Raw genomic sequence first — 21,569 nt, 5'->3', positions numbered from 1 at the left:
CTAGAAAAACTGTAGTCGTCGGGCCCCTTTAATAGATCCTCGCCATTCATGGTTTCCGATAGCTATTAGAGTTGAAATTGAGTGAGTCGTTTGGTGACGTTGTATTTGCTAGTTTCTAGCTAGTTATTATTGAATAATATATTTCTTGACTTTCAATAAAAAAAATAAATATATTTTTTTCTTAAACGACGATATTGACATCGAATGCTCTCATTTGTCACCTATAGACGCGTTGGGAGAAAAATCAATTCACGACAATGTTGAAGGTATCATAGAAGGTTGGAAAAACCCCCAGAGACCTTTCTAAATCGCATTGATGTTGGCAGTACTATCAAAGGTTGGAAACCCTCTGCTTGGAGTAAGAATCGAACATAGTACCTCAAGTTGGATCTCATCCCGAACCACTCAAGCCAAAGCCAAACTTTGGTGGTAAAAAAATAAAAAAATATATATAAAATACACTTAACTAATTAGTAATTTTGTCTTTAAGATTGGATTTTTAAAAGTCATAAAATTCCAAACGAAGCTTTTGTTGATAAAACCCTGAAATGGTGTATTAGCGTACCAACCTATAATCACCAAAACCAACCATCTCTCTTTGACTTTCAACTGTTCTGGTTACACACACTAAAAATGTGTTTGTGTGTGTAATTCTAAAAAAAAGCTTGTTAGATTTCATCTCCCTCCAAATTCTCTCTCAGATCTCTCACACACAGTTACATATATGATCTTTACGTTTACGTAGTCGCCATTCGATCGATTGCATAATCGAGCTATAGATATAGTCATATTGATACAGCTCACGTACAGTCAGGTTAATATATACGTATAGTGATCGATCGACATACATCTTGAGAAATTAATATGTTAGATCTTAATATAACTGATGCGTCTGATGATGCGGATGTATTAATATCAGTTAATGATTCTGTAATTAGTAATCCTGACGATCGGATTGATCAATTGGATGATCGTCAATCGGAGATTCATTCAGGTACTTCATCAGTTTCATCAGATGTTGATGATCCTTTGATTTTGACAAATGCTATTGAACCTGATGATGAAGATGAGATTTCGAATGAAAAAGCATCTGGTGGTGGTTTGATTACTAGACAGTTTTTTCCCGTTGATAATTGTGAATTGATGATTGAGGATGATGAGGTTTTGTGTTTGCGTTCGATAAGTTCGTCTGCGAGTGTGTTTGGATCGCAATGGTTGAATCTTAAGGTACCTGAAACGGAGCACGTGCCGGAAAAGTTGTCAGTGATGCCGGTGCCGCAGCAGGCGAAGAAAAGTCGGCGAGGACCGAGGTCTCGAAGCTCGCAGTATCGTGGTGTGACGTTTTATCGTCGGACGGGTCGTTGGGAGTCACATATATGGTATGATTCATGTTATTTTCATCAATGAATCAGCTTCAACTAACTCCTTATGTGACCTTGTTTTTTTTTTTTTTTTTTAAAATAGAATATAAAAGTTATATTCCGTAATACTGAAAAATGTTTAATATGCCTAAAATATAGGCATGAACATTTGGCAAATTTTTAATTGATATACATGTCAAAATGAATGACAAAAAAGGAAAGATGGAATAAATGGTATACAAGTACCAAAAATTGATGGATTAGATACAACAGTTACACTATTTTAGGAATTAAAATTCATTTAATAAAATGGTCCAATCGAATATAGCTAAATAAGAAACGTAAAAATACTAAACAGATTTGTCAAAGAAAAATAAATGCATAATTTGTTACAAGTGATTCTAGATGCATTGATCGGAAAAACTGAATTTGTTATTGTAAGGCTGTAGAATTGAAATTTTTTAACTGTAATTGTTAAAGTAAATTGTGTTTTTGTTTCAACTCTACCCCATCTATATACGGAGTATCGTTCGGTACTTATTTTTTTTTTTTATACGGAACATAACTTAAATTGATAACGTTTGTTGTACTGTTTGATAGTAAATAATAGTAACAAGTTACACTGATTCATTTTGTATTTTTATCTGTTCAGGGATTGTGGGAAACAAGTGTATTTAGGTAAGTAATTTGCTTCATAAAGATATCAATAATAATTACTGTATTATAGTAGTATATTATATTGTTTGAACTTACTTATTATAGTTAGATGTACTATTTGACTACAGGTGGGTTTGATACAGCTCTGGCTGCAGCTAGGTTAGAGCTTTCTTGGAGAAAACTTTGTTTAATGCTATAAAATTTATATGTTAATGTGATTTTAAATGAATTAAATGATTGTATTACAGAGCTTATGACCGGGCTGCTATCAAGTTCCGAGGAATTGATGCTGATATAAACTTTCATATAAACGAATATGAGGAAGATATGTTACAGGTAGTGAGAATTTTATTAGATACCTTTTGTCTGTTGGAAAAAAGCTTTCTTGACTAATGTAACGTTAAGGTTAACGTCTTTAAATTGATGCATTAGGCAAAGAATTTGTCAAAAGAAGAATTTATCCATATACTGCGCCGACAGAGTACAGGATTCTCGAGAGGATCTTCGAAGTACCGAGGAGTAACCCTTCATAAATGCGGCAGATGGGAGGCTCGCATGGGTCAGCTTCTTGGAAAAAAGTAAGAAACTAATTCGCGGTTTTAATGTTTGGTACTTGTACTAACTGTAGTATACGTATGCTATTACGCCTATTAGTCTTACAAGTTTAAAAAGTACCATAGTAAATGTGCTTAGGAGTTAGGATAGGACCCTTTATTTTTAGAGATTAAAATGTTTGGTTTGCAGGTATGTTTACCTTGGATTATTCGACAACGAAGTAGAAGCTGCAAGGTTGTTATGATTTTATAATTAGTTAATTAAATAATCCTTGAAACTTAATGTGTTAAGTGTTAACATATCTTAATGAATCATATAACAACATTTGCAATTGGTGTTTTCTTCTTTCAGGGCGTACGACAAAGCTGCCATTAAATGTAATGGTCGAGAGGCCGTCACTAATTTTGAGCCAAGCATCTATGGGGCGGATATAAGTATGGAAGAAACAGATTTTTTTCCTATTGCAGTGGACATAAAAAACAAAATTTTGACGCCTGCATTATATAGCTTTGAAAATTTTCATTGTTTGCAGCAAGTGGACACGATCTTGATCTCAACCTCAGGGTATCTCCATCCATCGAGAGTCAAAAGGAATTTCACAAGGTTCCGAATGTGGATATGTATTTAACAACAGCTTGTGAATTTCCTTCTGATAAAAGACTGAAGGTGTGTGAAACTGTTGAATTGTACTCCAAATATTCTCACACATAGACTCCTGTTCTGTTTTTTGTTTCGTTGAAATTACTTTTATACACGATTGGTTAGTAACTGATATGTTCTCGTCCCCTATTTTCTGAAATCTCAGGTACAGGATCGCCCACAAACACTGGTACCAAAGAACTATCCCGTATGGACTAACATGTATTCTGGTGTTACACCGAAATTTGAGGTAATTATTCAACGTGTCCTGGTTCTATAGTCCCTACATACAAAATGTTGAACTAATTTTTCAAATTGAATCTTCATTCAGGACACAATGATAGGACATGGATCTACTGGACTATCAAACTCAGCATGGCAAATGCAGAAGCATATGCAAATTCAAGCACACGTGTCAAGAAGCCATGGTGTGGCTCATCCATTTCCCGTTTCCGCTACTGCAGCATCATCAGGATTCTCATCTTCCACACCCATGTATCCGACTTCAATTCTCCAGTCACATAACAACAAAACATATCATGATACTTCCATCCAAATGCCTATGAGTACTTCCATATACTATAGTAATAACCAAATTGGTTAAAGCGTGTCATGTTCAAATACCAAAGCACAAAGACTCATCGATTATGAAGTTGCTTCTGATATTAAAGCTCACTGGCATACGTACTCACATATTTTGTTTCTGCTTGTGTGTATAAACAAACTACATCTTAGTGTGAAGCCTTATAGTGATCAAACACATACCATAAAGTTTGATTTGATATTGTTCTTCGAACTTACTAAAATGTTCAAGTTTGTAATAGTGTTGTATTACTGAACCCATCGACATGTACATATCACCAAATACGTAACACACAGGCGGTCTCTAGTCTAAATGATAAAATGGGACAAACACATAATGTAAGTTGTTGCGTACAAGATGTCAACTTGAAAGTTCTTCCTTTAAAAATATTGCATAAAAAGGGTTTTAGTTACTATTAACTTTCCTAGAAGATAAAAAAACCATGCCAATCTAATATGAAAATTTCCAAGACAAAATTAGTTGCAAATTTCATAACCCATCCACAACCAAAATGATTGAAAAAAACATAAAGACCAATTTAGAGTAACCTGCTCATTCATATTTATCAACTAGAGAGAAGTTTAAAAGGTGGATTCTTTACATTCCAAATACCCAGGGGTATACATCGCCTGAATGTTGTTTGGGGGCATTTGGAACATATAGTCACCATCACTAGTAGGCAAGAAACGGCTGTCAAATCCAAACCTCCCCACCTCGCTTCTATTATCATGTTGTTGAGAAAACGGTAAATGGTTGATGTTATGCTGCTGATATCCCCCTGCAAACTTTGGAGGCTGTTGGTTATATGAAGACGGATTGTAGCTTTGGTGGTGTGGATCTACTACCCCCGATGAGATACCACCATACAATTTACCCTGAGAAGAAGGAAACTGGGGTGTTGTGTGATGATATTGCTGCATTGTGGGTTGAGAAAGTTGAGTTTCGTGATGATGATGATGATGTGGAGCAGTAACGGGTCCCGATTGTTGTTGTGTGAATAGCCATTGTTTTGAGTTATCATCAATGGAGCATCGAGATGGAAAGGATGAGGTCCAGGAGCTGGTCAACAACCCGTTTGTGGCTGGTTTGACCCCGCCAACAAGGTCATCGGAGCTGTTGCTTAGATTCCCAAATGATGGTGAACGATAAAGATTGTTTGGTGCAGCCCTGTAATAATTTCCTGAAATTATATATCACAGAAATTTCAATTAGTCGTAACGGATATCTAGAAATCAACCCATCCCTTCAAATCTTAGATATGTAACTTACAGACGTGATCGTATCAAGTAGTATTTTGTGTGGTCATAAAATACTGTATAACCAATTTTCAAATAAAGGAGCTAGGTTACTTGTTTCATGCTAAATATGTAGTTGAAGCACAAGAATTATGGAAATTAATTTAATTACACCCGTTCCTTTTAGACATGTACTATATGACCTCTTAAAATTGTTAATAAGAAACTGAACGCAAATAATTAGATAGGCAGGCAAGCTATAAACACCCAATACAATTAAAGGATGTTTTGTGAATAGTGGAACCACTAAGGGTTTGGGTTTCCCAAGTGAATGGGGAAGGATATACAAACCCACCACCATACTTGGGTTTGGGTTATGGGCTACATTTATGGGTTTAATACCCAAATTGGAAAAGCAAACTCAATATACAAACTCCATTATTGGTAATCAGACCCATACCTCCATATCTCTCAACCATTAACACCCTAAACACATATGACGTAACAAAAAATATTATTGGTTTGATACCCAATAATAGTTTCCTACTAATGCTGTCTAAACAACACATCAATAATGACAAAATAAACAGATCCCAAAAACTATATGTAACCAACAATTTATCCCAAATATTGTATTTTCTTGTGACAAAGGCAAAATAAACAACTATAAATAAATACATAGAATGAGAGACATGATGCAATGAAAATGCTTACCAGAGTTAGCAGAAACATTCTGATCAGTTCTCGTGCTTGTAGAAAAACCAGGTGGCGGCTTACTGATCATGGTAAATCCTGGTGGGGTCATGTTCTGAGTCCTAGGTGCTACTGTTTATAACAAATCGGAAAAGCCATTTTATTTAACTGATAAAAAGTACACCTAAAGAGATTTATCCAAGAAGCAAGTGAAACATACCTTGATGCTGGGACGTGAAAAAACTGTTTTTGTTATCGGAAGAATTCTGAAGACCAGAAAAAGTTAGTCCTTGACCAATGTTGCTAGGAGATACCAAGTCATTTCGTTGACCAGAAAATTCATGTTCCTTTGCATATGAAAAACTCGATTGACCATTGTTTTGAATATTCCACGCAGAACTATTCCGTCCATCTCTTGCTACCGTTCGAGGGTAATCTGAATTATCACCATCTAAATCCAACGACAAAATATTGGATATTATATTATCTTCAAAGGAAGCAAAATTTTCATCATTATCATTATCCACTAGTGTATCATCATCAATCCGTCTCAAGCGTTCCACAATTTCTTCATTAGAAAAAGAATTAGACCCTCTGTATATCCTATCTGATTTAGCTGAACTTTGGAATCCATCACTGAATACCGAATTCATATATGGAGAGCGTACAGTATCTTCTTCATTTGTGTAGCTTCCTATATGATTATGATTATGATATCTATTATGCCCCAAAGAAATATCACTACACTCTTTAGTGGTATCAGCAGGATAAGAAGGAAAGCAGGAAACAGTATGACCCGATCCAACAGAACCCTTCAATCTTTGATCATCATAGGTTGGTGAATCAGCGAGTTGGTTGGGAGTTGATGACTTCACTATAACTGAATCTGGGATTTCAGTCTCATCATTCAATCTTTGGTCTTCGTCTCTTGAGTTGACATCTTTATCAGAACTTGAACTAGATGATTGCCCAACAATATCTACAAAACTTGTCATTTGTTTGGACGATTTGACCGAAAGATGACCACCTGAAGCTACTGTACCATAAGCTTCATCCTGAACAATAATATAATGAACTTTTTATATGATGAAACTATGAACGGGTATATTAGTTATGACATTAGAAGTTAACCCATCTGCGTACATGATTATAATCTCTTACTTTCAGTCCACTGTCAAACACGGGATCCTCAGCCGAAGCACTGTGGTTATTTGACCGCCCAATTACAGGTGGTGGCAGCATAGTCCCCGCCCGTCTCTGTAAATATTGGGTGGCACCAACTATTTCCTGAACCCTATTCCTGAAATAAAGATATTAAGCCAAAGAAACGCCAATGAGGTTGGCACAATAGTCAACAGATATACTTGTATACTTATATATATACCATTATATGAGAGGCTTAATTAGTAAAAACTTCCAGAATTTCTCACGCGTTTACCTATAATTTGCTAAGCTTAGCATATGAACTGGCATAAAAAGAGAGAATTAAAACGAATATAAATCATGCATATAATACCTAGTATGAACTGCAGCTACTTCATCTTTACCAAAACTATCTTCTTCAGCACCAAGAGTATGCAAATATAAACATGCGGGATTGTCGCAAGACTGACCATCAAACAATAAATGTACATCAAAATATTCCTCAAGTGTAAATTAAAATTCCCACACAAATAAAGTTATAAATTTGGGATTTAATGGACTCGTAATCTCATATATACCGTGTTTCTCAACCAAGCATGACAATACTTTGCAGTCCCAAATGATGCTCTGCAAAAACTCAAAATGATAAGCAATAGTATAAAATTGTAAATGCACATAACTAAAGGTGAGAGGGGGTAGAAGGTGATGTTCTTACCTTAAAAGCCTACCATCCAACACATATCCATGCACTGACTGAATACAGGTCACAGCTTCGTCCTCTTTTGAGTAAGTAATATATCTAGGATATAAAAGAAAAGAAATTGTAATAGGATAAATATCAATTTATGAAACCAATATACAATAAGAGAGCCATTACGTACACACTGCAAGTATCATTGATAAGCTGCTGAAGGGCCCCTCCTGAAGTCCTAGATAATGAAACCTTCATTATTTTTCCATATTGGCCAAAATAACTTTTTCTCTGCAATAGCTGCACCAGAAAGTAACATATTAACAACAATACCTATAATCTGAAAAGAAGGGAAAAGTTCCATAATTGTGAAAACAGGACATCACTTAAACGTTAAACACAAAGGTCGAAAGGTGCATACATCTTCATCAGCAAGATCAAGAGGCAGTCCAATGATATAAGCCATTTTTCGCTGAATTACTCGAACATTGCTAAGGTCCTTCCTTCCTTCATTTGGTTTTGATTTTGCCTTTTGTAGTTTTTGTTTTCGACTTGAACTATTGCTAGACACCCTATATGGAATAAGCACTTGTTAATAATCAATATATTACACGGAACAATAAAACTTACGGATACTAAAACGTATTGTAACCTTTGAAAATTTGTTTCCAATCCTACAATTCTATCCTTATCGTAAGGTGTGCGACATGCAGGACATCGTCCTTCTGTCGCGTCCTTCTCTGCCATGTCCATTATGTGATGCCAACACCAAACGCACACCTGCAATGGTATGGTAACTGTGTCTAAATAACCGCATACTACAATTAGGATAATCCAAAAAAACTTCACACGTAACCAAACAAACAAACTACAAAGGCACAAATTCAATCATATAAACAATAAAAACCTATACCTCATAACCACATTTACAAGGATTCAACTGTTGATCAGTCCAATCCATCTCTTCAGCACACAGAGGACACTTTTTCTCTTCAACATAACTCATGATTTCACTGTAGAAACACATCAACAAGCAGAAAATAACATCATTCCTCTTCTCACTAACCATATGTACATACATTCACCAACAAAACCCTAATTCCACACATACAACACAATAAACCTTCAAATTAAACCATAAACCCGCACAATTATAACACATTTCACATAATTAACACGGAATCTCACTTTAAAACCTAAATATCGGTGATTACAACATCTTATGCACACTGTTCACCAGAAGAAACAACTGTATTGATATGAGCTATCACATTTTGCAGAAAATTAGGGTTTCAAAATGAAAGCTGTGCAAACAGTAGTAACAGTATATACTTACAGTGATAGATACAGCGAAAGATCAATAAACACAACAGCAAAATAAATTGAGTAACGAAATCGATGTATATAATGAGAACTGAAGCGAAGACTGAAACTCACGAGTACGGCATAAAATAAACGAAAGCCACAGGATTGAAAGGATTTTATTTTAAGTTTATGAAGATTATATGGGAGATATATTTCCAACATTAAATTTACTTCTTTCACCAAAATTATCTAAACTAGAATGTCTTACATAAAACTTGTAAAACTTTTTAAAATAATTTATTAAGGAATATTTTAAGAAATAAACATCAAAATATGGTGGAAGAAGTAAATTTGATATTGGAAATATCATCTCCTTTTTTATATTGGTTTTTCAATTTATTTGGTATTTTATTTATTTTTATTTTTATTTAGGGCTAAAGTAGTTTTTATTGCCTATTTTATGCTACGGTTTTGTCTTTTAGTGAGGGTTTACTTATCACATGAAGATTAATTTAAAATTATTTATTTTATTTTATTTTTAATTGGTGGACGACCGGATGATTGACTATAAAGGGAGTTTAGATAGCTTTAAAATGTTATTGACCGTCAGTATGATGTCAGAGTCAAAACTGTTAATATATTTTACCTTCGTTATCCTTAAAAGATTAAATTCTTATGTCAAAAGGTGATTTGGTAAAATCTAATTAAAAATTGAGTTAAAATATATAATAATAAAATAAAAATATATTTTTATTAAATAAACAAAATCATTGATTGGTTGCTTTTGATTTTCACGCCTCATGTTGTTCTCGTCAAGTTATTAACTAACGCCGCTAACACACACCGGATTAACCAGCGTCATATTCCGTGAAAGATGCCAGCATGGGAAACGCTCGGATTTAGCGCCGGGATAAGAAGATTCTTATGTTTATTTTTTAAAAGGTAAGAAATAATTTTATTATTAAGAAAATAAAATAAAATAGCAAAAATCCGGAAAGATATGATAAAATCATAAAAAGGTCAAAAATTTTGAAGAAAAAGAATTCCTAATCAAACATCGAGAAATTATAGACACATAACTCACGGTTTGATTCTCAAACTGCCACAATAAAACTACCTTTAAACCCAAAATAAAGCGAGACATGAAAGATGTCAATCACATGAAGAGGTCCCAAACTTACACTTGTTCTAATTGATTTTTCAACCTATGAGTGTGAGTTCGAAGATGAGGAATCATCTTCATCATAATCGCCGCCGTCTGAGTACTTCATAGTTCATTTAGAATAATCCTTCCATAGCAATTACGTTTATTACAACATTTATGCGCTTTAATTGTTTTCCCCTTTAACAAAGTTAACAAAAAGGTGGTTTAATTAAGTGTCTAATTTTTTTCTTTCTATACATAAACCGAACCACCAAGCTAGTCAGTCCCCTCTAATAAGACACACCATTTACAACCTTCGGCCCAAATCAATAGGATTAATATTCTCATTAATAAGCCTACAATCCGTCTGTGGCCCATCACAAGGTTTACGTGGGTCTTTGGCCCATTAACTTGGACTTTATTTGAATTTCTCTCCCACTTGTCTGGATCAATCAAACAACAGGATATGAATGAGTCATGGACACTTAATTCCACCTCCTTCATCACACAGACTTTGATTGTCACATCTCTATACAACACGTCGTTGGCGGCGGAGCTATGTATTCATTTATGGGTGCCTGTGCCACCACTCATCATTGCAATGTAACAATAGAAATTTTATTCCTTATATGAGTATCGCTCCCTTTTCATACCGTGACATATTCACTATTTAGCATAAAACTTGAATTGATCATTTTAATAAATGGAATATCATAACGAATATTTGCGTTAAATGATAACATGTTTTTATATTTGTACTGATTTTAGGTTGTTAATTAAATATTTTGTCACTTGTTATATTCAGTATTGTTTTGTGCCACCAATGATCTAGATTCCTGGCTCCGCCCTTGGACTCGTTTGTATACTCAATTTTTGATAATTTGCCAGTATAGTATATAGTATATATATACATTTAAATACATCTCTATAAAATATATCATTTTTTAGATCACTTTAAAGTCTACTGATTATGTCTTTGTAAGAAGAAAATGCAGTCATTGCTTAACAAACTTATTAAACGGGTAAACAGATAAAGTTTTTCTGGTGTCACGAAAAATCTCTAATCCAGTTAAATAATTTAAAGCGATCATACCAAACAAACTTTTTTTAGGTTGAAAACAAAGCAATAAATGTCTCTTAATTGTTGATCAAGACATTACATAACTACATCTATCTATTAACACATTACAGTCTTGAATAACTTTCTGCACATCAAATAGCATAAATTCTTTCGACGTCCGAGTTCGAAAACTCAGAAGCCATCCACGAATTCGTCCCACTTTTCGCCTTTTCTCTCCTTCTCATCGAACGAGTTTTCTTCGACTTAACCACATAATAAGTCATCGTTCCAAGTACCCCCGCCATTATAACACCACCAACAACCGTAATCAAAATAGCAACCCATTCGTATCTTCGACCAACCACTATATAAGACGATGCCATAAACGCAACCGAAGTGCATACCGAAGCTAACCACATCAACTTATTAATAACCATGACCACTTTTCTTTCAGCTTTAGTTTCACCTCTAACCAATGTGATTTGAACCACCACCACAGCTAAGGAAGTAAAAAGAGCAATAGCATTAAATATAAAAAATATTTTAAATGAAATCCGGTGAACCACCACCGCCATCCCATTATCGTTGTCGCCACCTGGCACTGTGAATATGGCGGCGAAAGCGACAGTTGCGAAAAGCACAGCGACTACAGTTACTGAATTAGTCGCGTTATTGATCCCTTCACGATGGAGTTTTCTTAGTTCTTTTGCTATCCCATGTACATTTTTATTTGTTTTTTTGGTTTGTAAGAGCTGTATGTGGACGTCGTTTTTGATTTGGGTTACGGTGTTTCTTAACTCGTCTCTTGGTTGGTTCAGTTCGTTGGCTCGAACTGCACCACGACGGACCAGGCTGGCCTTTATATCTGTAGACTCTTCAGATAGCGAAAGGCCTTCTGCTATGTCGAGTGCGGTTTTGTGATCTCGAGTTAGCGCGTTAACATTTGTGTCAGGAAGACTAAGTAGCTCGTTTACTATCTGCAACGGTGTAAAAAAGACGGTAAGATTCTTGTTTACAGTCTGCTGTAAAAAAATTAGTAGCTCGGCGCGTTTGGTATAAACTTTTCCTGATTAAAAATTACAGTCTATGAATGACTGTTGAACCATTCAGCATTCAGCGCGTTTGTTCTTGACCTCTAAATAACTTCTAAGGGTGCGTTTGATAAAACTGAATGATTTAGCGCTGAATGATTCAGAATCTGAATGATTCAAAGCCTCTGAATAAAGTTTGTTCTGAATGAAAATATGTTGTTTGATAATCATTTAGAATGAATGATATAAATTGAGTAAAAGTACCTTATCAAAGTGTAATATGAATAAAATATTCAATATACTTGTTAGTTAAGTGTTCAGGATAGGATTTGAGGAGAAAATTACATAAAATTTAGGCTCTTAATGGTTAAGAGAGTGTTTCATCTCTGAATGGTTCAGCACTGAATTCTGAACCATTCAGCACTGAATTCTGAACCATTCAGCACCATACGTCATTCAGAGGTCAGAAACAAACGCACTGAATGCTGAATGGTTCAGCATTCAACACTGAACCATTCCATTAAGAGGCAAACAAAGGCACCCTAAATGACTTATGGTGCTAAATGGTTCAGTATTCACTACAAAATGATTATCACGTTGTATTATTCAAAATAAGTCATTCTGAAGAGAACCTTTGAATCATTCAGATTGTGAACAATTCAGCGCTTAATCATTCAGTTTTATCAAACGCATGGGCTAGAACTTGTAGATGCTTTTTTTTCATTCTACAATGTTAATTTTTTTTTCCTTTCAAAAAAGTAAGTAGGCTATAACCATAAACAATAACCAGAGCTGTAATTTTCTCATTTACCTCTGATCTCATTTTTCTTGTAGCAACGTGCAATGCAGTAAAACCAGACTTATCTGGCAGCATTACGATAGCTGCATCAGCCTCAAGCAGCAACTTAACGACCTCGCTGCTAGCCCCTTTTACAGCCATATGTAACGCCGTTTGGCCTTTTTTATCTGTCCTTCGGGCCAGTTGTGGGTCCTTGTTGAGCAAAGTTTTTAAAGTCTCAACATGGCCCGATCGTGCTGCTAGATGCAATGCATTTTTACCGTTAGATCTGGGAATATCTAATAAGCTAGGATCCTTTGAAAGTAGTTCTTGAACAACTGCAGTGTGTCCTTTCGAAGCTGCAGTAATGAGAGGAGTCGCGTTTCCTAGTGATCTGGTCTGGCATAGTGATACGTCATGGTCAAGTAGGAGTTTGACTATGGCTGCAACAAGTAAATGGGTCAAAATTAGCATTAACAGGTAAATGGGTCAAATTTAGCATTAACAGGTTAATGGGTCAAAATTAGCATTCATAGGTAAATGGGTCAAAATTAACATTCACAAGTAAATGGGGCAAAATTAGTATTAACAGGTAAATGGGTCAAAATTAGCATTAACGGGTAAATGGGTCAAAATTAGCATTCACAAGTTTAAGGGTCAAAGTTAGCATTCACAAGTAAATGTGTTAAAATTACCAGGTCTACTAACACACAATGGCACATGGTAATAAGTTCTATCTTGTCTCCTATTCCCAAAAAATTTTGCTCCTTCATGCCATGAAGTTATTAATTTAACAACAGAGGATACTTTTTTTTTTTTTGTATAAAAAAACTAATTAGATAAATAAAAAACAGAATACCAAAACTTATACTCCAATTTAAAATTTATTATTACCGTGGTGTCCTTGACTAGCAGCTATATGCAAAGGATCAAACTCCAAACGATTTCGTCTCGTAAGCACATCTTTATCAGAATACTTCAAAAGTTCGTTAACAACCTCAAGATGTCCCTTTTCGGCAGCCGTATACAATGCAGTTTCACCTAACTCATTCACATCATTCACTACAGACGCTCGGATCTCTGCCACCTCAGCATCAAAATCAGCTCCACTTAAAGTTCCCACCATTTGTGAATTAATTTCATCAAGAATTTGCTTCAAAGCCGCCAGATCACCCCGTTGCGCTGCTAAATGAAGCTGAGTATCATTATGCTTACCTGTTACTTGTTTAACATACTTCTTTTTTCCTGCTTGATCGATTCGTTTCCCGGAAGCTGTAAGTACTAACGATGGAGAAGATGTAGAAGACGGTGATAGTGACGGATCGAGTAGTTTAATATTTTGATTCTGTTTCGTCTGAGTCGTGTTTCTTCTGTTTAAATATACTGTTCCATTGAAATAACAACAATTGTTAATTTGTTAAATTATGATAACGCTTAACAAATGAGACTACAACTTATTTAAGTGACAGTTTTTCGCATATTAATAACTACCATTGATGATCATACAAATACTATAACTAAGAAAAATATTGATTGATTTGGAACATAACTTCCATATCTAGATGTACAAAATATGAATTATTAATCTACTCTATATTATACTCGTAATATGCTTCCATACTTCTGTTTCATGCATTCAGGGGATGAAAAATTTTTGAATAAATTTTATAACAGATTATAATCTATTTTCACAAGGATCAATAAAAAGTTAAGAACAATCACTGTTAAGAGGTAGAGAAGAAGAGTACCTTCAACTGTGGTGGAACTCATATTTGGAATTTGGAGAGGAAAAACAAGGACCAAACTCTAGCTAAAAAATTTATTTATAAATAAATACTTTAGAACTGGAAATGCAAATAAAATAAGTTGTTATGTGGAAAAAGTTAACACTTGAAACCCAAGTACATAACAAGGAAAGTGTTAAGAAAGTTCAGTTATACGACTGGTACATATGATCTTATTTAGTCCTTGAGGTTTATTTATTCTTACATACAACTACCCTTAGTTTATGTTCTATTTTACCTTGGAGTTGTTGGAAATCTACAAATCTTGCATCCTACTTTTTTGGTTAACATGGACAAAATAAATTGGAAACGATTTTCTCTGTTTAGATTATTCGAAGAAGGTGAGTTTTACTTGGTTTATAGTGGGTCATCTACATAATCTTTTCTCTTGCCACCCCAAGATACTCTTTTAGTGAGGTTTTAACCCGATACTTCTTATGAGGATATAAAAAACTCAATTACTAGAATATTTTGAAATGATTTAACTTTGAACAATCAATCAATTTAAATATATATATATATGAATATGAATATATATGTAATTGGAGAAGGATTACGTGTGAAGTAATAAATTTCTTTTATACTTGTTGATCGATACCTCAGTCGATAAATAAGAAATCTTTGGACTTATACTACAATATGATATGTGATTGATACCAACTATATGTACGATTACATATTGGTAAATTGAGGTGCAAGTTGTAAAATATGTGCACATGTTTATATGGTAAAATGTTAAGCGGATGTGTAATAAGTGACGAAAATACCTTCACATGGTATGCATGTGACATCAAGTAATGAAATACACTCAACGAACATAGTGAAAAAGACTGTATGTGTTCAAAGTTGCAACCACAAGGATAGTTTGTATTACAAAAACAAACTGTCCTAAAAGAAAATCATAGGAACGATTTCATTATGTTGAATTGTTGATAAATGGGTTTTGTGCATGATTTTAAATTGAGTATATATTATGATGTGATGTGATGTAGGATATCACACAAATCATTGAATGGGGTAGCTTGGTTGTATGGATTTTAAATCATGGCTTACCTAATTTAGAAGGAATATATAAAATAACCTATAGTCACAAGACAGATAGAATGTTTGACCAATCACATACAAATGATGAATGACATATCTAAAAACATGTATATACAAGCGTGTTGTTTGATAGTGGGTTGTGAAATTGAGTATGATGTTTGGTTTGAAGATGATTATGATATGATAATAGGTAACAAAGGATTTAGTATTATGTGTATATCTATCTATATCTACATTATACTGAGTATTTGATTGTGATAATAGCTGTATTTTCGTCTTAAAATTAGTCGGTTTACAAAGCGAATTGAAATTCGTGCCTGAAAAAGGTCTCAAAAAGAAAAATAGTACCAGAGAACTAAATTCCAAAAAGTATCTTAAATACACAAAATTAAGAAACATTGATTAAAGTATGAGGATAATTTATAAAAATATTCATAATTTTATCTTCTTTGTGAATTTCCTAATGCTTTCCATGCAAGTTTATTTGTCTTATTGCGGTCACCTAGTTGTCTAATTTGACTCGCATTCAAATCGGATTCAATGGTGCCTAATTTTAAAATCACATGTTTACACTAGCCTTTAAGAGCCTGTACGTTGCATGTCGGGCCCTAATAAGACTAAGTATAAAATGATAACGAACTTATCAACATTAACGAAGCCACATCAATATAATTTCACATTTCATTAGCTAAACATAGAAGTTACACAGTCAAAGTCAACCAATAGTATGTTGATCTTCTTGTTGCTTATCCTTTGTGGCACAAATCTGCTCTCCCCTATGTCATACTGCAAAGTTCCATAACAATTCACTCATTAGCCATAATTGTAACTTATTAATAATCGAGACAGATTTAAAACAGAGGTGGTAATGTGGGCATAATGAACGGGTTGGGACATGTCAAAATAGGTGATTTTAGTACTAATAGAAACAGTCAACGCTTACCAAATCATAACCAATAATATATGATTTAGAAGATATATTATGGACTAAATCTTATGAGTACTTTTTGTGTAACTTTCCACCTATATTACAGGTAACAATTAAAAACAAATCATAACCAATTAGTCAATTTATAAACAACAAAACTGCATAAGATGATGAATACACAATCGATAATTTTTTATCCATTCAACCAATTTGAGCCGTATGGCTCCTGGTTAAAATATCTATTAAAGATTATGCATAATCCTAATTAGCCAATTTATAAACAACAAAACTGCATAAGATGATCAATACACAATTGATAATTTTTGATCCATTCATTGATCTCTGCTGCACTTCGAGCAAAAGTCTTATTCTATAGTAGTAAAATAAGAGTGTGTACTTACAATTTTTCTAATTATGGTTGTACCATAGTTGGTAGTGTGTATTTGTAAAGCGTAATGGTTGAAGAGAATTGCATAATTGCAGCAGAGATTGCACAAAAGTGTGATGGAATTATACTCACTTGATCTCTGTTTGCACTAACTTTTTCTGTCAGTATTTTCCTTAACGTCTTGTTCTACCAAAAAAATGCACAAAAGTTCCCGCATTGTTTGGTCGTTCATAGTAGATCTGCAACTTGTTTTGTATGCACGAAAACAAATGGTCTTTCCACCATTTGCGCATACCTGTAACCATGAAAAACAATCATATTTGTAGGTGATCCAATGACTAAAAGTCAAAACTTCACATAAAAAGATCATTAATATCAATTTCATACCGTGACAAGATCAGCAAGTATTGTATGCTTAGAAATTGAGGTTGTTGGAATATCAATAAAAGATACTTTTGTTTGTGTTTGATAAGAATGAGACCATTGTATCATCGTTATCATTTAAAAATCAAATAAATTTCATTGAATTGATTCATTTTTCACAAATCAATGTAAAAGGGGACTAAATCATCCTTTGATTTGATTCATTTTCCATCAAAACGAAAATGAGCAACACAAAATATAGGGTTATATCTGGAAGAAAGTCAACTCAAGGAACTTGATGCTCTGATACAATTCTTAAGTGGGCAACTATTTCCTCTAACATCACTTTATATACGAATCTTGGAAAGGTAATAAACATGTATTAAAAAGACCTGCAAGTTGAAAAATTAAAGAAGCATACATCAAAATGGGTCCAAATTGCTTTATTGTAAAATTTGTATATGCATATTAAAAAAAATATTCATATAACATGATTACCATTCTTCTTGAATGGTAATGTAGGAAACACACAGAGACATACCTCTTTGGGTCTTTTTTGAATGATTTCTATAATAATTACGTCTAGCTCGGCAAGCTCGACAGTAACTATATCACTGGAAATGACTAGGACTTTTGGACACTATAACCATGTACTACTAATTTCGCTAATGATTTAGAGAAATGTTATCATCCCAAAGTTAATCATTAATGCATACAATCTCCTAAATTTCTTTATTCTATATAAACAAAATCATTATCCAAAACAACCAACCAATTTAAATAAATTTTATAAATAATCATATATAGTTACTTGCCATCCATCAAGAAAAGGAACGTCTCCTGGAAGTCCTGGTAAAGCCTCAGTCATTAATCGAAGAATCTTAGGATCATGGTAAAACTTTCAATTGTAACAAAAAACAGCTTAACATTGTCAACTAAAAGTTCATATTTGATAATTAATTTGTAATTTTGCCGAAGCAGAAAGTGTGAAGATAAAACATATCACATATGTATAAATGGGTCACAATCTGTACTTATCAAAAGATAGATGAAATCACACGAAAAAATTCGTTATTCGAACTACATGGTTGTTTCGAGTCTTTGTACTTCACAACTTTTTATTCAGTAATGGTATGAATATATATTCAAAATAGTGAACATAGCTGCAAAGTTTCGCCATATTTCTACCTTTGAGTTAACTATCCCAGCAACATCTTGTACACAAAAATGGTTTTAAAAAAGGTCATCTGATTTTGATTTTGTCAAAGAAACTCATTCCTAAAGCAAACGATTCCTAAATCAGACAAATCATTCCCAAATCAAATTATTTTATACAATTGCTACCCTTTATTTAAACATGCCACACCAACGAAGAAGCATAATCAACAACTAAACGTAAACAACCAGGTAAAATGGTAAAGTAAATGATTAACACAATTCAAAGCCAATAATCACAACAAACAAAAAATGAAACCGCAACATATCATCGCCAATATCCACAACAAACGAAAAAATGAAACCCTAACCTTTCATTCTCATCAATTGCTTCGAACATTCTGAATCGTTCATCAGACACACCGCAACGACGACATAACCAAAATACTATTAGTATTTGTAGAGCAATTTTGAATAAGCGAATAAAATCCTTAACCTTTCATCGATAGCTTCAAGTACCACAATCGTTGATGGAACACACTAAAACTGTCGGTCACATAAACCTTTTTTTTATTTTTTTATTTTTTTCGGGGAACAGGTCATCAAAGAAACCTACCCAGAAAGAAGAAAAAAATTAAGGAAAATAGTGTTACATTATTATAAATAAGCGAATGAAACCCTAACATTAGAACAAACAAATAAACATCCAAAATGTTATTCAATCAAATGATTACCTTGAAGAATATGCTTGCATGCCTTTTTAAGTGTAAGGTGTAGTGATCCGAATTTTTCCATGTTTATATATATTAATTGAGATTGATATTTACATGACTAAATGTTTCCAATATGTTAAGCAATCAAACTTGTTAAGACTTGATTAATTGAAATATGTTTCATATAGACAATTGACCACCCAAGTTGACCGGTGATTCACGAACGTTAAAACTTGTAAAAACTATATGATGACATATATATGGATATATATATAGTTAACATGATACTATGATAAGTAAACATATCATTACGTATATTAACAATGAACTACATATGTAAAAACAAGACTACTAACTTAATGATTTTTAAACGAGACATATATGTAACGATTATCGTTGTAAAGACATTTAATGTATATATATCATATTAAGAGATATTCATACATGATAATATCATGATAATATAATAATTTAAAATCTCATTTGATATTATAAACATTGGGTTAACAACATTTAACAAGATCGTTAACCTAAAGGTTTCAAAACAACACTTACATGTAACGACTAACGATGACTTAACGACTCAGTTAAAATGTATATACATGTAGTGTTTTAATATGTATTTATACACTTTTGAAAGACTTCAATACACTTATCAAAATACTTCTACTTAACAAAAATGCTTACAATTACATCCTCGTTCAGTTTCATCAACAATTCTACTCGTATGCACCCGTATTCGTACTCGTACAATACACAGCTTTTAGATGTATGTACTATTGGTATATACACTCCAATGATCAGCTCTTAGCAGCCCATGTGAGTCACCTAACACATGTGGGAACCATTATTTGGCAACTAGCATGAAATATCTCATAAGATTACAAAAATATGAGTAATCATTCATGACTTATTTACATGAAAACAAAATTACATATCCTTTATATCTAATCCATACACCAACGACCAAAAACACCTACAAACACTTTCATTCTTCAATTTTATTCATCTAATTGATCTCTCTCAAGTTCTATCTTCAAGTTCTAAGTGTTCTTCATAAATTCTACAAGTTCTAGTTACATAAAATCAAGAATACTTTCAAGTTTGCTAGCTCACTTCCAATCTTGTAAGGTGATCATCCAACCTCAAGAAATCTTTGTTTCTTACAGTAGGTTATCATTCTAATACAAGGTAATAATCATATTCAAACTTTGGTTCAATTTCTATAACTATAACAATCTTATTTCAAGTGATGATCTTACTTGAACTTGTTTTCGTGTCATGATTCTGCTTCAAGAACTTCGAGCCATCCAAGGATCCGTTGAAGCTAGATCCATTTTTCTCTTTTCCAGTAGGTTTATCCAAGGAACTTAAGGTAGTAATGATGTTCATAACATCATTCGATTCATACATATAAAGCTATCTTATTCGAAAGTTTAAACTTGTAATCACTAGAACATAGTTTAGTTAATTCTAAACTTGTTCGCAAACAAAAGTTAATCCTTCTAACTTGACTTTTAAAATCAACTAAACACATGTTCTATATCTATATGATATGCTAACTTAATGATTTAAAACCTGGAAACACGAAAAACACCGTAAAACCGGATTTACGCCGTCGTAGTAACACCGCGGGCTGTTTTGGGTTAGTTAATTAAAAACTATGATAAACTTTGATTTAAAAGTTGTTATTCTGAGAAAATGATTTTTATTATGAACATGAAACTATATCCAACAATTATGGTTAAAATCAAAGTGGAAGTATGTTTTCTAAAATGGTCATCTAGACGTCGTTCTTTCGACTGAAATGACTACCTTTACAAAAACGACTTGTAACTTATTTTTCCGACTATAAACCTATACTTTTTCTGTTTAGATTCATAAAATAGAGTTCAATATGAAACCATAGCAATTTGATTCACTCAAAACGGATTTAAAATGAAGAAGTTATGGGTAAAACAAGATTGGATAATTTTTCTCATTTTAGCTACGTGAAAATTGGTAACAAATCTATTCCAACCAAAACTTAATCAACTTGTATTGTATATTATGTAATCTTGAGATACCATAGACACGTATACAATGTTTCGACCTATCATGTCGACACATCTATATATATTTCGGAACAACCATAGACACTCTATATGTGAATGTTGGAGTTAGCTATACAGGGTTGAGGTTGATTCCAAAATATATATAGTTTGAGTTGTGATCAATACTGAGATACGTATACACTGGGTCGTGGATTGATTCAAGATAATATTTATCGATTTATTTCTGTACATCTAACTGTGGACAACTAGTTGTAGGTTACTAACG

At 33.4% G+C, this 21,569-nt stretch overlaps 3 protein-coding genes across 6 annotated transcripts; 1 reads left to right on the top strand and 2 right to left on the bottom strand.

Annotated features, from left to right (window-relative positions):
- Positions 1 to 555: 555 nt before the first annotated feature.
- Positions 556 to 3,974, top strand: LOC139839568 (APETALA2-like protein 2). Of its 2 annotated transcripts, XM_071829663.1 has the most exons (10): positions 556 to 1,379; positions 2,014 to 2,039; positions 2,147 to 2,177; positions 2,267 to 2,354; positions 2,451 to 2,596; positions 2,763 to 2,807; positions 2,925 to 3,007; positions 3,106 to 3,239; positions 3,379 to 3,462; positions 3,544 to 3,974. In XM_071829663.1, exons 1-10 carry the CDS (start codon positions 865 to 867, stop codon positions 3,814 to 3,816), a joined length of 1,425 nt encoding a protein of 474 aa, XP_071685764.1. In that variant the 5' UTR covers positions 556 to 864; the 3' UTR covers positions 3,817 to 3,974. The 2 variants fall into 2 exon arrangements, with proteins under 2 accessions (XP_071685764.1, XP_071685765.1); XM_071829664.1 differs by lacking the exon at positions 2,763 to 2,807.
- A 208-nt stretch (positions 3,975 to 4,182) lies between these two features.
- LOC139839835 (uncharacterized) lies at positions 4,183 to 9,019 on the bottom strand. Of its 3 annotated transcripts, none has more exons than XM_071830003.1 (12): positions 8,894 to 9,019; positions 8,471 to 8,570; positions 8,210 to 8,337; positions 7,979 to 8,129; positions 7,748 to 7,857; positions 7,582 to 7,665; positions 7,445 to 7,493; positions 7,240 to 7,331; positions 6,867 to 7,023; positions 5,944 to 6,778; positions 5,745 to 5,855; positions 4,183 to 4,975 (listed from the first exon to the last, which is right to left on the bottom strand). In XM_071830003.1, exons 2-12 carry the CDS (start codon positions 8,561 to 8,563, stop codon positions 4,377 to 4,379), a joined length of 2,409 nt encoding a protein of 802 aa, XP_071686104.1. In that variant the 5' UTR covers positions 8,564 to 8,570; positions 8,894 to 9,019; the 3' UTR covers positions 4,183 to 4,376. The 3 variants fall into 3 exon arrangements, with proteins under 3 accessions (XP_071686104.1, XP_071686105.1, XP_071686106.1); XM_071830004.1 differs by having other exon boundaries at positions 5,745 to 5,852; XM_071830005.1 differs by having other exon boundaries at positions 6,885 to 7,023.
- Positions 9,020 to 11,211: 2,192 nt separating this feature from the next.
- Positions 11,212 to 18,250, bottom strand: LOC139840641 (ankyrin repeat-containing protein ITN1-like). Its single transcript, XM_071830896.1, has 6 exons — positions 18,194 to 18,250; positions 17,924 to 18,022; positions 17,173 to 17,314; positions 13,770 to 14,258; positions 12,909 to 13,318; positions 11,212 to 12,043 (listed from the first exon to the last, which is right to left on the bottom strand). Exons 1-6 carry the CDS (start codon positions 18,248 to 18,250, stop codon positions 11,219 to 11,221), a joined length of 2,022 nt encoding a protein of 673 aa, XP_071686997.1. The 3' UTR covers positions 11,212 to 11,218.
- Positions 18,251 to 21,569: the final 3,319 nt, after the last annotated feature.

This window comes from Rutidosis leptorrhynchoides, chromosome 4, assembly GCF_046630445.1.
Source record: "Rutidosis leptorrhynchoides isolate AG116_Rl617_1_P2 chromosome 4, CSIRO_AGI_Rlap_v1, whole genome shotgun sequence".
NCBI classification, from domain to species: Eukaryota; Viridiplantae; Streptophyta; class Magnoliopsida; order Asterales; family Asteraceae; genus Rutidosis; species Rutidosis leptorrhynchoides.
This window is presented reverse-complemented; position numbering and strand designations above follow the sequence as displayed.